This window comes from Ischnura elegans, chromosome 3 (assembly GCF_921293095.1).
Source record: "Ischnura elegans chromosome 3, ioIscEleg1.1, whole genome shotgun sequence".
Taxonomy (NCBI): domain Eukaryota; kingdom Metazoa; phylum Arthropoda; class Insecta; order Odonata; family Coenagrionidae; genus Ischnura; species Ischnura elegans.
The window spans coordinates 69,498,702-69,514,540 of NC_060248.1; the positions used below are offsets into that span (position 1 = coordinate 69,498,702).

General features: G+C 39.9%; 1 protein-coding gene across 1 annotated transcript in view; it reads left to right on the forward strand.

Annotated features, from left to right (window-relative positions):
- Positions 1-313: 313 nt before the first annotated feature.
- The window catches only part of LOC124155995 (sarcoplasmic calcium-binding protein), a 40,708-nt gene continuing 25,182 nt past the window's right edge, over positions 314-15,839 (forward strand). Inside the window, exons 1-2 of the mRNA XM_046530250.1 lie at positions 314-737; positions 7,261-7,383. Of these exons, the coding sequence (XP_046386206.1) occupies positions 561-737; positions 7,261-7,383 (300 nt within the window). The 5' untranslated portion in view covers positions 314-560. The remainder of the gene's footprint in view (positions 738-7,260; positions 7,384-15,839) is intronic.

A 15,839-nucleotide genomic window follows, 5' to 3' on the forward strand; every position in this document is an offset into this window, starting at 1 on the left:
GCCCCTGGTGTTAACCGCAGGTGGCATGAGTGCTCGTGACCGATTTGGAAAATTGATACTGGATGCGGTATATTATCATTCCGCCCGCACGTACTCTCATCTGCCCCTGAGAGAGGATGCAACCACGTCTGCACGGTCGAGGCGACAACCAGCAAGCAACCGCTTCACATGCTCTAAACGAGGGCGGCGACCCCTCATGTGGGCAACGAGTGAAAGTTAACAGTGCGCATGCGCGAGAACTCGAGGGACCCCGCTCGGAAACAAGCAAGGAAGGAGTGGGGGGGGGGCGGGGGAAGAGGCCAACAAGACGCGTCGGACTCGAAAGCGGGACCCAGTGCGACCCAAAACTGGTTGGAGTGAGAAGCACTGGCTGGCGATAGTGGATTACAGTCCGAATACCGCGTGGACTTCGTTTCTACGGAGCGTTGATATTTTTTTGCGTTAAATTTTCGGGACACCTGTGGATATCTCGTGACGGAAGTTCGGATATTATCATCTTCTTCAGTCCTTACGGCATATGATCCAAACGAAGGCTGCGATTTCCTAAAGCGTTCGCCACCATGGCTTCTCTTCTACGCCTCGGCTACAGAGCCCTGTCTGCGGCCCACTGCATGGGCCCTTCGGTTTCCCTCATGCCATCGGCTGTGGAGACGATCGTCGTGTGCCGGTGCTCGAGTTTTTCCTCGGCTGCCGGGAAGGCACTGCTCGAGGGAAGACCTTTGTTGAGGAATAACCAGGTGGGTTCCTCTCGTGGGCTGTCCGCACGCTATTTTTGTACGTAACGGTAGATTTGCCCGTAGCCATGCGGTAGAGTGCATGCGCGAGATTGGGAGGGCACTGTTATTTCGTGGTGATGTTGCTGTGGTTTGTTTGGGTTCGCGAGAGTTCCTCGCGAAATGTGATGTTAGTAATGGGTTGATTAGGGGCTCTTGTACGGGACGTATAAGCATTTAAACAATAAATCGTTTTAAAATGTGCCTTAAATGGTAGAAAGTAACGGTTTGGCGTTAGTTATGTAGAAAAAAACGTATTTAATATAAAATATTTCGTTGTGATTAATCGTTCGATATGCCTGTCCATAGGAATTAAATGTGATTACGTGTCAATAGAAGATAAATATCTTCAATAATTAATGCATAAATACGTTAAATCAAAGTAAGAGTGAACATGATTCGGAAGTAGAACACTCAGGTTTTCTTAATCGTCATGCCTTCACAGTTCTTGCATTATTTTACCAATGGGTTGTACGTTACCCTGACGCATTCATGCGTTGCCGCGGCCTGGGATCACCATCGCACCTCGGCTGTGGATCACGTCTGTCTTTGGGGTGGAATTCTTCTCTCTTTGTGGCGAGGGTTAGGGCACAAACTGGGAAAGAATTGATCGGTGTGGTACACGCGAAATGGCTGAATGGAAGGGACGCTTCATCTCGATAGACCTATGTCTAGCTATCGCGCGATCAATTCATTCGCAGTGCTATAAGTAGGGCTGTGTGATTACCCACTATATATTCTCAATTTGGTATGACCTTTATTTATTAAAAAGCTCCCGTTGCAATCCCTCAACATTTGACATTTAAACGAGTGGTCCACGCCCTAAATGTAACTGTATTATAACGTGTTTTGGAATTACTAACTATGGTGCTATTTCTGTGTACATTTAACTCAAGCTCTCCATAAAATATGTTACATTAATTTTAGACTACAAAAGTCGCTTTACAGCGGTGAGACGTTGGATTTCTTGGACTATTTCCATCCTGCCTCTGATTAGCCATTTTTCGTGGTCAAAATGATATTTCGTCCCTGTACCTAAACACCATAAATGTAAATGCCAATTGAAACTGTGCAGCTGAAGAATAAAGAATTGACACTTATCTAATTTGACTGTAAGGTTTTATATTGATCTATTGTTTTTACGCATAGGTTGTTTATCAACATTGTTCTGACGTATTATTCAACTTTCCGCTAATTAGGGTCCATTTTCTACGAATTCAATCCACAAATACAACCTATTGTCACGATAAATATCTACGCATGTAGGAGCTTGCGCAAATATTTGAACCATTTGGACCTCAGCAAAGGCAAATAGAAAGTACCATGACTTGAGTTTTTGATCTGAACATAACGATTAACTAGCGTGATGAAAACCTTCACCCAATTCAATGTTATTAAACCAAATTTCCTCTGTATCCCGGGAGTGATATCTAGCTAGTTAGTGCACAAACTTTTCTGAGATGGATGTTTTCTTTTTAGAGAAAAGTTGAGTTTTTCGATTTTATTGCGTTCTTACTGATCAGTGAACAAAAATAATTAGCTGATGCATGAGGCATAAAATGCGTGGGTATGACATGTGCGCAATGTAATCAATGATCGAATCTCGAAAGTTATTGCTGTGACAACTTGAGGGGGTGTTGACAATCACGGCATTGCACTGTGGAATAATTCGAGGTGGATTATTCACACACGCCCATCTCCGTGATCGGCGAGTGCGACGCGTCGACAGGTTTTGTCCCCATAACGTGTAGTTGTTCTCGTACAGCTGCTGGTATTTTCCCCTCATGCATCATCCCCCTGATCCCCCTACGCCAGACAAATGAGCGTCTGGAGGGAGGGAGAGGGTGTCCCAGACGCCGCCCACTTCCTTTCGTGCCTCCAGCGATTCTGAACACAGTCACCCCCGCAACGTAAACAGACGTGGCCACTCTGCTCGCGTACGTACTTCGCTACTGTTTCGATGTTTTTCTTACACGAGCTCGGTCACTTGATTTCGAGGACGCTTTGTAAGTGTTGGTTGAGTGCAGTCAAATGTGCGACTCATGTTTACCTCACATACCTAGCTTAAGAGCGTTCTAGTTTTATCAGAAATGTATGAAGAAAAGTATTTCGAACGAAGAGGTTCAAAAATTCATTCTTCCCCAGAACGATATGAGACGGCCTGAGCATTCACCGAGATAAAAAAATGATGCATTGCTCAAATAGCTTAGTAACTTGGCTTATTATTTAGTTAATATTTCCGAATAATACGCCCAGTAGTATTAAATGGCCAATATATAAGAACCTTTTACTCTGTGTTTTAAATATATAATGTATGTTCATTGCCTTCAAAGGTCTAGGCTTTCATACCGCCGTAGGTTGTGGGATAGATGGTGCATACTCGGTGAGAACCAGCCGAGCAACATGGTTGCACATTTCATGTGAGGAAAAATACTAGACCCCTGCCATTCATCCTGCCATTCATTCAATAACCCAACGATATTGGTTCTATTTAGAATATGAGGAAAATCTACTTTCTCTTAAAGACGCTCGTTGTGATAGGAGTGAAACTTAGTTTATGAAAAGTTAACACTATGCTGAATATATCTTTATAAATTGGCAAAGTAAGCTGCAAAAAATATTCGATTAAAAATGAGCACAATGTATAAAATAAGAAAATTCATCTACTCGTCGTATTCAGATAACAGAAAACTGATAATTTACTTTTCTTATGGACTCAGGCAGACACCATCTGCAAGAAATTGGCAAAAATAAAATTAGGATATGTGGATTGCTACATCTTGGCAGCATTCATAGATACCGGGACGTGAAGTCCGACATGGGGAATGAAGAAAACACTATAGCTAAAGGAGACTTGTTTTTTTTCTATCTCGGCGAAACGTGTGGGGTAAGTTTAAGTAAGTAAAAATTAAAACCTCATGGTGAACGATATTTAGTGTTTGTGCAATAGATTCTGTGTCGAAGGCTATAATTTGTGTTATGCTGGAATATTTTATTTATGATAGATTAATTGTCGTTTTACCATCGATTTGGATTTAGAGAGAGGGAGGAGAGAGAAACTCGAGCGCTTTCGAGGGTAAATTTGGTTTAGGGTTAAAAAGTTATCTTTCATCACTCAAATTTAAAAATGTGTAGCTTCTGCATAATTGACTGCTCATCTTAATATCTCCCTTCTCTACTTTTTTTGGTTTTGTTTTGAAACTCTCATTTTGTCAAGGGCTTCATTTCTTACTGATAACTACTAACGTCTTATTTGCCCATTAAAAGACGGTCGCCTTAAATGGCAGCAATATGCTGAGTGTTGCTAAATCTGCCCTTAAGGTTTTCAGGTGATTGATTACCTGATTCAGATTTTTAGGATGTATTTTGATGACGGAGATTTCCGCGGTGTGCTATGCAATTCTTCATTTTCGGTTACTTCCGCGTCGGTCCGGTGGCACGACCGTCTTTGACCTGAAGACGCTTTTCAGTGGTGCCAGCGACGTTTTCAGTGGTTTCAGAAGTGTCTGTTGTCTTCGCCACAGTAACTGACGCAGTAGTAACAGAAAATGATGAATTTTATGGACGTATTGAACGTAAACGAAACGCCAAAGTACAATTTATTTCTCGACTATCGTTGACGTAGAGCGCCTTTCCTTGGACAAATACTTTACCTCCAGATTTTCATTCATGGTGATTGAAGTGCGTTTATCATTAAAGTTTCAACTATTTATAATTCAACCCCTGCCAAAATATAGATTTGGAGCAAGGTGTTCGGTACTATGAAAATGACAAGTGAGGGAAGATTTCCCTGTTCCTATCGGTGCACCTCAATAGTACTTCATATCAAACCATTTCAGCTTCAATAGCACCATCCCATATCCAATGCCAGAGATATCGTTAGGATGAAGCGAACTGGAAAAGTAATACGTTCGCAATGGGAACGCTGAGTTCGTGTCTATATCCTAGATTTTCTTTGTTGCACAGCCTGTCTTTCATTGCCAGTTCTGGTGTAACTGACGATACACTGGCAGCTATGGGTCGTATCTATATGCAACTTACCTCTTGCGGTGGTGTGAAAACCCTTAGCTGTTCCTGAATTGCCTGACTTCTTATCCAGAAAACCTAAGGGCATGAACCACGTTCGCGTCTTTCTGTTATTGAGTTTTTGCCTACTTTCAGTTGGTAAGTGACAATAATTTCCTAAGTAAAACTTTCCACCCTGGTTCCTGAGAAACAAAAAGCTAAAATGAGTCGGAAAACGGGATATAGATGGTAATATTATAAGAGTAATAGCATGCACTGATTCAATTCCTTACTTCTGTGTTAAATGTAAATATTAGGATGGTCTTTACGCGCCCAGTTAATCACCAATGTTATATAGAAAAAGCTGAGCCATAGGAAGTGCTATTATATTTCATGCATGGAAATATTGCAATATATTCTGCTATATGGCTCATGGAGGCATTTCGTAACATACGCAGGTTTTGTGATCTCCTTGTTAGCCATTGTTTGCCAACGCTGCGAGAGAATTTTGGCTTCCAAATTGCTTAGCTCTATCAAAGACTCCTCCGCTCTATGCATTGAGTAAGTGGGATTGACAACCTTTCCTTTTAAACGCTGTAAGAGATTCGAAGAAATTTTTTTAATAGAAGAATGTTGCCAATTAAGAGCTTCAAGCAGGTAGAAGGTGTCTCTCCAGTGCCTTCAAGATAAATTTGCCGTAAGTTACCATTTAATTCTTCTGAATAGTTAAAGGAGCGAAGAACTATCTTAATAAGTATCGACTGTCATCTAAGTCCGTGGTATGATGTAAAATAAGGAGTGGAAATAAAATTATTATGTCAATGCTGCGCTTCGAAAATTTCTTGAATTTTATTGCTTTCCTCGATGAGTACATTTTGTAGCAATTTTTTCGGGTCTGTGTCTTAGATGTGTAATATAATGAGCAAAAATGAATAGAAAGAAATTAAAAAAATGCATTATACATATGAGGGCATCCATTACTTACGTGAGGCTTTTGGGGGGCGAGGGGGGAAGAGTCAAGCCGGTTCTCACCCAATCTCACGTGAGAGATCCTGGCTAGTATCACGTATTTTTTTCCGAAATAAAAGTGTAAAATTACGATCTAAGTAATCTTAAATACTAGTTTTAACTAATATTAAACAAAACGAATTAAACAATCAAAAACAAATACAACGCAAAGGAGCATAGATTAACGTATTTACACTGAAAATACGTATTTTGAACAATCTCACGTGAGATTAGAGGGAGGGGGTTCAAGCCAAATTTCTCACCCAGAGGGGAGGGGGGGGTGAAAATCGCCAAAATCACCTCACGTAGTTTATGGCCGCCCCCTATGCAATAAACCTCTGACGTTTTGGAAACAATTGGAATGGTGAACAGGGCTGGGCATAATACAGACCGAGGAGTATTTGAAATACAAAATACCGCTCCAAATGTATTTTAAATACAAAATAAATTTGTGTGGAAACTAAGAGATCTTTAAATAATATAACCTGCCTTGACACGTTATGGATAGTTGCAAACATGAAGAAAACGAATCTATCTATGAAGCATAATGTTACAGAGGTGTTATCAGCGCTACTTCAAAAGTATTTTACAATTGGGGTTTTTATATTTTAGAATGGGATAATACCAAAAATAATTATTTGGAATACAAAATACAAGATATATTCAGGTAGTGTATTTGAAATACTGCCCAGCCCTAATGGTGAAGATAGCGAAATAGAGCTTTCGATTAAATGAACGTAAAGTCATTTACAATTAAAGTAAGAAGTAGGTATTTTCAGCGAAATAAAGAATAACAACACTACATAAACGTCTAAAAGATTTTTAAGAGTAATAAAAAATAGCGAATTTATGTAATATAGTAAGTCAGGATCACCCAAAAAATCGGAGCATTCTTCTTGATGATATTCTTATGAAAAAAATGCACAATCATCCGAATTAAGTTGGTACATTAAACTGGTATATGTGTACTGAAGTCTCCGCAACACCGTTGGGGAGAGAGCATTTTCCATACATGCTCTTAGCGGGATATTCAATTGCAATAATGAAAGATTTATTCGTGCCTGGCAATCCTGTAGCCATCGAAAAGAAGGATATGGAGACGGCCTTCCACCATGATGTTTCTATTCTCCCCTATTAATGAGTTCAGAAGAGACTTACTGTACCCAGGGCCAAAATTGTCCGCTCTAAGGGGTGATAGTGATCTGTCTACCTTACAAGTCTGTCTCGTAGAGAGCGTCTCCTGTCAATGGTTGAAAAGAAATCTCTTTCTGTTCCGAGTGTTTATCCATTAACCCTTCTCTGTTCCTCCCATATCTCCGCTTTTTATACATACCGACCTTGCCTCTCACATGGTTTCTGGCATCGTCTCGATTATGACTCGATACATTCACGCTCTGTCTTCTTGTTTACATGGAAAGGTGGAGGCTGAGTGTGTACATTTTTTAATAATCATTGTTTTTTTCTTCTTCCACAGGCCCTCTTCACAGCACTAAGGCATTTGGCGAGTAAGTCATCTGGGAGGGCAGGGACGGCAAGGAGCTACGAGTCAGCATCCGATTCCGACTCAGACTCGGATTCTGATTCCGAAGGAGAAAGGGTGAGAACACAGCGTAACTATTCCGAATTTCTGCGTTCTAGACGGAATATATTTGGATTAAAACCTTTTACTTATTTTAGGATGTGTTATGAACATAGATCATATGTTACACCACAAGGAATTTCTGAACATCCTCTTCTGATTTACATAGCGTTTTTTTCTATTTCAAGTACCAAATTTAATCTCTAAATACACATATAATAGATGAATTATGACAGCCAAAGAGAGCCCGATTTTATTCCTTGGTTCCTTTTTAGTTGAAAATATTCAGCGCTTACTAGGCATTTAACATATGTTTAAAATTTAAATTTTTAGTACCACATGCTTATATTTTTTAGGAAATAAATGCTACATTGAGTGACTCGGAGGCCTTGAAAATACAAGCGATAACCGGAAGGGGGCCTCAAAGGCAGAACTTAGGGAAACTGTCACATTTTAAAGTCAGTTCTGAATTCATGAATCAATCCTTTTTGTGAGATTTCTTCTGGAATAAATAGGAGAATAATATCACACTCATTAGATATTCATAGGGACATTTGCGTTAATGTTTTCCGGGTTTAGGTCTTCACCTTTTCAGGGCGGAAGTCGTAGTGCTACTGTTACATCACATTCCGACTGTTTCCGTCCCCAGACACTTATGATAGCTTGCAGAGTACTATGTGGGCATAATTTGTATGATTTCTTTTTCATTAATCCCTTCTGTCAGGAGTAGTGGGCAATTTTGCCTATATTTTTATCGTAGCATCTACCTGTTGACTGAAGTGCTTGATATTTTAACTGGGGCACGGGGGCACGTGCCCCCCCCCCCAGAACCTTAAAAAATATGGAAGGTTTTAATAAAGTCTCATTATCATTGCGTTCGTTTTTGTATTACGAGGTATATTTCATCCCCCCCAAAACAAAATCCTGAACACGGCCTTGCCTGTGCCCCCCCCAGAAACAAATCCTGAATCCGCCCCTGATCCTTTAGGTTATAGCAATATTACTACGGGTTCATAATATTCCGATTAAATTTTTGCTAATATGCTAATTATATTAATAAATGTAATCGAATGACTGGGCTCAATACTATTCAATTTTTGTGGTTCCTAACGTGACCATCGGAATGTGATGCCGCCGTACACCTTTGGAGGCGCGTTTTATATCTATTATTCGTTTTTCAATCCAAAATCAGCTTCCCACGTTCCGTCTACATGACGAGAAAAGATATGATCCCGTCGTATGGTACTCGATATCTATATTCCCAAATCTCCTTCCGATCACGGCTTTTTTGTGTAACGAAAACGCGACGTGCTGCCGTCACCACGAAACTAGACTCTTCCGTCAACCGTTTTAAATGACCCACCATCCGAAATCTCAAGGCCTCGTTGGACTTGCCGAGTCCGCGTTTCCCCTACCTACCCCTCCAACTCCCACTCCAACCCTCCCCTCGCTTTATCTCTTTCCCCCTCCCCATCTCTATCAGTCTTTCCCCTTCCTTCTCCCCCTCACCATCCAAGAGATCGTAACCGCTCGCCCACAACTCGGCTCAAAGATTATATTCCACCAACTGTGCCCCTTTGATCCACCCTAGCGCCTCATTTTGCGGGTTCCCTCCGTCGGCATGTGCAGATTCGGTTGACATTTTTTGAACCTTAAACTTGTAGCGGAATTAATCATTCTAAATCCAGCGGCCTAATGATTGTGTGTTTTACCTCGAGACTAAAATTATTTAACGATTCCTCATGAAAGGCGGCTTTTTATTGGTGAAAATACTTAGAATAAAATATATCACAGTTTATTTATGGTTACTTGACAATATCTTGCGTTATGGCCGTACTTTTATCTTCCTCTGGAGTGCCTTGTTCAGTATTGAAGAACGATTTCAAATACCCACTGTCATGACCTGTCCTGTCATCAGTGTTAACATATCTAGCATTGATCTCTATTTGTTGCACAATTTAAATGTCTAAATCCGAGAGCTTCCTTAGGGATAAATATGAATGAAATCTGGCATCCTATGATGACCGATTCTATCACTTCTAGCGAGTAAAGATTTTATTTGATTGGATGAATTTTATTCATCTCAGAGACGGTCATGGAAAGTTCATTATTTTACATGCATAAAACTTCTGACCTTATTAAACCGTAAGACTGCGATGATGTTGGCTTACGTCCCTAATGTGAAGTCCCCGTGATTATTCGCGAGCTGAATCAAGTTTCGCGAGAAGTAACCTCAAATGACTCACCGAAAACGACTAAAACGTATTGTTCTAAAGAGGATGAATATGTATAGATCGTACCCACGATGGCGCCGATAGCCTCGGGAAGCTTCGTCGTCCGAAAGTACCTATTTGACCAATTAGTTGTCGTCTGCGGGACCGTTATTGTGGGGCAGCTGAAAGACGGCCAGGGGAACGTAGTTGAGCTTAGATTAACAACGCCTCTCATTATTTCCGTCGTTTGCTTTGAGTTTCTGTTTCTCGCACCTCGAGCACGAATGAAGATTTCTCACCATTCCGTTCTGTATGTTTTTGGTATCTCTGAAGATGTACTGCATTCGTTTCATCAATCGTCGATCATCTTGCTCTTCACCTTATCGCGTGGATATTCCACCTACGTAGTCTCCCATGTTTTTTACGTAATTGCGACTTACTTCATATCTTAACATAAAATTTACGATCTAAAACCCCTTTTCGTGGAAGTTACTTACATCCATAAAAGAATATTTGTCGTCGTAATTTTCTACCAAATATGTTGGATATTAGATTTTTTCAAATTTATGTAGAAAATTGTGACACAATATGTTGTATGAGCACTCTAGCATGCCAGGGGGCAGTGGTGGTCCAGCCCAGGCTTTGTTAGCTCTATCTCCCCATTCACAGGACATATTTTGTAAGCAGCCCTTAACTAATGGCCGTTGAATATTTTAATTCTTGCGATAAGTACATTTTGAGGAAGTAAATTGGCTAAGAAGTTAATAAACGAAAATATTTTATGAACGTTCAACTATTCGCATTTCTATTTGTTGTTGCCATTTCGAGATACAGACTTCAGGTGTGAAAAGGTTGCCGAACCTTGGCATTGATCATAAATAATGACAGACTAGAAACAGCCTCTCTACCACGCTGCCTATCCACTGCTGTGCCATGGTATTCATCTGGCACAAAATTTTAAGGACGTATTCTCAAGAAAGTTTCGATGATGTAAGGCTTTTTTTGGGAAAAACTAGAACATCTGAATTTCAGGCTGAAAACGACAATCAGTTTAATGACAACAGTTATATCAGCTGGGAGATCCAATAGTGGATAAGTATTCCAAGGTGAGATTTTTTTGGGCGTAACTTAGAGTTTGATTGAGTTGTTAATTATCATGGCTATATTTTTCCTTTTTCAGATTTTATCACGAACTCTGCAGTATATCGTTTAATCAAGGTGTGGATAGGGTTATCTTTTTCGTGAGAAAAATTGTGGCAAAAATTATCGTTCCTGACGCCCAATACCAATGCTAGGGGTCAAAAATAAGTTCAAAGGCGACCTTTCATAGTTATGTAATTGCTTTAGTCGAGTTGAATTAATCTGGTGTCCATTCGTCGCACCCACCCGTCTAAAGGCAAAACTTTCGAAAGGATCACGTAGTTGCATTCTTGTTCTTCCCTTTTCTAAGTTAGGCACTTTCCGGTTAATCATTAGCGCGCATTTTTTCTTTCCCAAGGGAGATAATAATGTGTATATGAAGGCACTGCATGAAACTATGTATACCTACTGCATTTCACTATTACCCCGACCTAAGCACCTTACATCGGGGTTATAGCGAAGTCCCTCCTTCCATGTAAAATCTCGGCGACTAGTAAATAAATTAAAATATGTATATTCATAAACAAAGACTTTTCAGCAACAGATATTAAAGAGCCTAAATAAAAAAGCTACAGATTACTTTTGAAAATAACAAGGATTGATTGATTTTTTGCGGAGGTACCCCCTCACAATAAAATTAACTTATAATCCCATTATATAACGCTATTTACGAGTACATTTGGTTGTTCAAAGTTGTTGCCATCGAGATAATTGGGACCAAGCATTTTTTCTTCGAAATACTGATAACCTCAGAAACATTGAAAAAACAATCAGAATTATTATAAAAATACGCTTATCGCAGGAAATGTATGGCTAAATGTTCAATTTCATTTGTAATTTATGGCAAAGCTTATCAGTTTGCGTACCTTTGGAATCGCATTTGGTGTCGTAGTTCTTATCTAATTGTATTTTCGCATCCACCCGAAAAATATTGAATCAAATTAAGGTAATTCCTAATTTTTCTTCTTGTATCTTGAAACGCCGCAGCTTATTTGTCCTGGCATTAATTTAGAAAGAAATATTTATTTTTATACAAGTAACACTATTAACCGGAAGGAAATATATTAATGGACTCAGAGAACATTAATTATCCTTAACTTAAAATTCGTATCGATGGTAAATACAGGTACTGATTCCGAAAATGTATTGTGCCTATTTATGTGTTACGTTAGCGAATATCTGCGCATCAATTGTAAAATGTACTCCACACAAAAAAGTATGCCCCCCTCATCGGTTTTTCTCTTTTCAAGCTCTGCAATTTTCGGGCTTGCTGCTTTTGTTACATCATTCGTGCTGATGCATGATCTCTCTTGGTTGTGACGTTAAAAACTTAATAATCTTGCCTTACCGACCCGTCATTCATCCTCATCGAGGAAGGAGGTCATTATTTTGGAATTTCTTTGTTGCCATATTTCGGAGCAGTCATTATTACACGTGTGAATGACTTACTTAATGAACTTACTCATTATTCGGCGAATTAAATGTGCATGCATAAGTAATCGTTTGTTTTCGGAATTTCATTACCAAATTATTTGGAATAAAATTATCTTTGCTATAAATTTCTTTCATTATATATCTATGTACAGAAAGAATAGGTTTTATTTTGAATTGGTTTGATGATTTGAAGGTTTATTACTGAATAAACGCTCAAAGGATATAATCCGTGTATCCAATAAAAAATTAAAGGCCCTTTTTCTTCATTTAAACAACCAAGAGTCTTATGTTTTCTTCATTTACCTCGCCACACTCGCTTTGGAGAGTGAAATCAACTAACCAATTTCGAGTGCAGTTAACTGTGAAATTAGAAACAGTTGTACTTCACAGCACTTTCGTTCCGCCATTAATTTTCCTGCGCTTCAAGTTTCTTGGTTGATAGAGTCGCCGAATCGTATTGTTGGTGGCTCCGTACCAGCCATTTTACTAGTAGTACTGGTTCCCCATCCTAACTACTTCAATGCCATCATCTGTACAATTTTCAGCGCTTAGCGTATTAAATATTTATAGGTTTGTCAATGTGAATATTTACACTTAAATGTGTTCTTTTTTAAAGCATTACATGTAAAAGCGTTTTATTCCACATTTTTTATGCACATAAAGGCAAAATGGTGGCAGATACACGGAAATCAAAGCGTCGAGTTTGATACGTTTTGATTATTTCAGGGAAAATAGCCCCCAGAGAATTTCTCGAGTATGAGAATGAGATCAAATAAAATCTCTCTCAGCTGTTTACTATACCTAATTGTGAGAGCGTTTTGATGCCGGTTGGAGAGTAGATTTAGAATGAGGATGAGCTATGGTAAATACGCTGAAGAATAATGGATAAAGACTGGGCTTCATCACTGCCCCGTTAACAGCCAAAGAAAACATCTTCCAAATCTTTAAGATGCTAATGCGTACTCCATCGTAAAGTGATATTGGGCGCGGAAAAGTTTAACGGCCAGGCAATTAAAGTCCAAATGACGTGGATCATCATGTGTTGAGTATAAGCGAAGGAGATGAGATATTGAAGAGCTCGTAGAATGTGTTCCATGCATCTGAAAGCATTTGATTTATTTCATTTTCATATAGGAACAGTTTACTCTTTGTCTTCTCCGTAAGTTTGAGATCTGGAGTGAAAAATGATTGCCTGTGCTGCAGTGGTGTCATGGTGCCAGAATGTCTTAACTGGTCAACAAAAGACAATATTTAAATAACACTTTTATTAATTTGATTGCTTTCGAAATTTCTAATCTATGAATTCGAAATCAAAACAAAAATGTAATAAAATGCAAATAATAACTTGTAATAAAAAACACACAGTAATATTTACCATCCAAAAAATGTTAAGGACAATGCGTTCCAGCACTACTAATTTCGCCATGACGTCACTGCTGTGCTGTATACCTCCACATTTCCGACATAGCTCTGATTGCTCTCGTACTTTCAACCTATGTTGCAAACATTATGAGGGTTTTCATGGGAAATACTCGGGTGAGGAGTGCCGAAAAATAATAAAAACTGGGTCATGAAAACTGCTCGATTCCAAGATAAAATATGCCATTTATGATGTTGAACATATAACTTAAATCAGGACCAAAGTTAGTCTCCAGCAGGCAGCTTCATAGAATAGTAATCTTTCGAAAAATCAGTTGTGCGATTTCTCGCTAGGTTGTGTAACAGATGTGGAACGCTCAGCATGATTAGCCCTACATCATTTTCCCCAATTTTTTTCTAAAAAGGCTTGTCATTCCTAATGAGAATTTGCTGCTGCGTAAAATGGGAATACAAACTTGACATTATGCATCGCAAATCTCAAAATGATGCAGCGATACTTGTATCCGTTTCACGAAGAATGCACGTACCACATGGAAGCCAGGATAATCAAACCATGTACATTTGTAGCATCATCATGATTACGTATAAAACTATAAGCGATTCTCAGATTGCACATTCTGTAACAGTGGAATAACTATGGGGGGATGAGGGGATAGATCCCTCCCCAAAGCCTCAGACAAATAAAAAAAATATTTAACCTATTGTCTTTTTTTGGCTTATAATAACTGCATCTGCTTCGAGTTAAATTTCAAGCGCTAAAATGTAGTAAGCTGTATTTCCAGGCATGTCATTTTTTAAGAATTTTACTTTGCCCGGGGGGGGTTCCCCTCCCACGCCCCCCCATCCACCCCTTAAGCAAATCCCCAGTTACGCTACTGTTCTGTAATATATTTCAATGGTAAGCAAGAGAGTCTTTATATTCATAAATTTACGCTTGGGCCTGAATTATTAAACTTACTGACGAGTTCAGAAGTACCATAGGAAGTTATCACCAAAAAACATTGGCAATCCAACTGAGTACGACTCTTCGTATCTCGAAGCATAGAGTTTGATGGGAGGTTATTTTTAGCGACGAAAGTGGCTACGAAATGGAAAGTGAAGTCGTAATGGCTATGCATAATAACAAGCCGCTCATATCTGCCTATATTGTCCCCAATAAGGATGGAAAATTCAACTCAGCCATTATTACCGACCATTTTATCGCCGGAAGGTTGGATATGTTGATTGAATCAGTTGATACGTAGTAATTACGAGGAGGGAATCTTGTATTTTGGCATACACGCCTCCGTATCGTCCTCCTCGCTTTCGGCAAGCCTTACAACGCGTGCGTAATGTATGCACGGTATCAAACGGAAGATAGTCCTACGCCCGCACGGCTCCGTGCGGGCGTAGGACTATCTTCCTCCAGAGTACGTTTTAGCTTCCTCACGACCATACACACTCTGCGCCTTCTTTTTCTATTTATAATCGCGACACGGACATTTTTATATTTTTTCGCTGAAGGTTTTAACGCCCCACACCTCCGTCGAATGCTTTCTTTCCCCCCTATCTCCGTGGCAGCGAAAGCAGCCCTACCAACAAACCACGTGCCCGCCCGCCCCCTCCTCAGTTTGCCCTTCCAGCGCAAAGCCCTTCCCTTCCACGTCGGCAGCAAACATGCCCACTCCACCAGCCCTTCCTCGATGACCTCGGATTCTCGTCGTAGTGTGGGCATCCTCCACGCCCTTGGGATATGGAAGGAAGGCATCGCTGTAATGCCTTCCGCGCGCGAATTTCTCCCGAAAACCCCGAGCACCACGCGCGGCCAGAGAGAGGATTCTTGTTTTTAAGCAATACGGTCACTTTTGTAATTTTTGCGGCAAGTACGCTAACAAAAACGCTGCGATTACGCTAACACATCAAACAATTTTAGATTAAAATTTTTTCAGATGTTTTGATGTGATGTATGGTTTGTTTTCCCTACGAACAATGGCAGTGAAGATTTCTCGGGTCTCACATCAGGTGAGGTCCTCTATATCTCCTTCCGACGTTTCATTGTGCAACTCGCTCACCGTCCTCAGGCATTCAGGCATAGAGTTTATATTAATTACTAGTATTTATGAATTCAGGTATTCAAACATTTGATTCCTGAATCCTTGAGGGTGATGAGCGAGCTGCACATCGAAACGTCGGAAGGAGATTTGGAGGAAATACCCGATGTGAAACTCGAGAAATCTTTATTGCTGTTCTGATGTTTTGTTTCCAAACCTCGGCTTTCATAAGGTGACATCCTTCGATGTGATAAATCAAAGTAGCATACATATTATT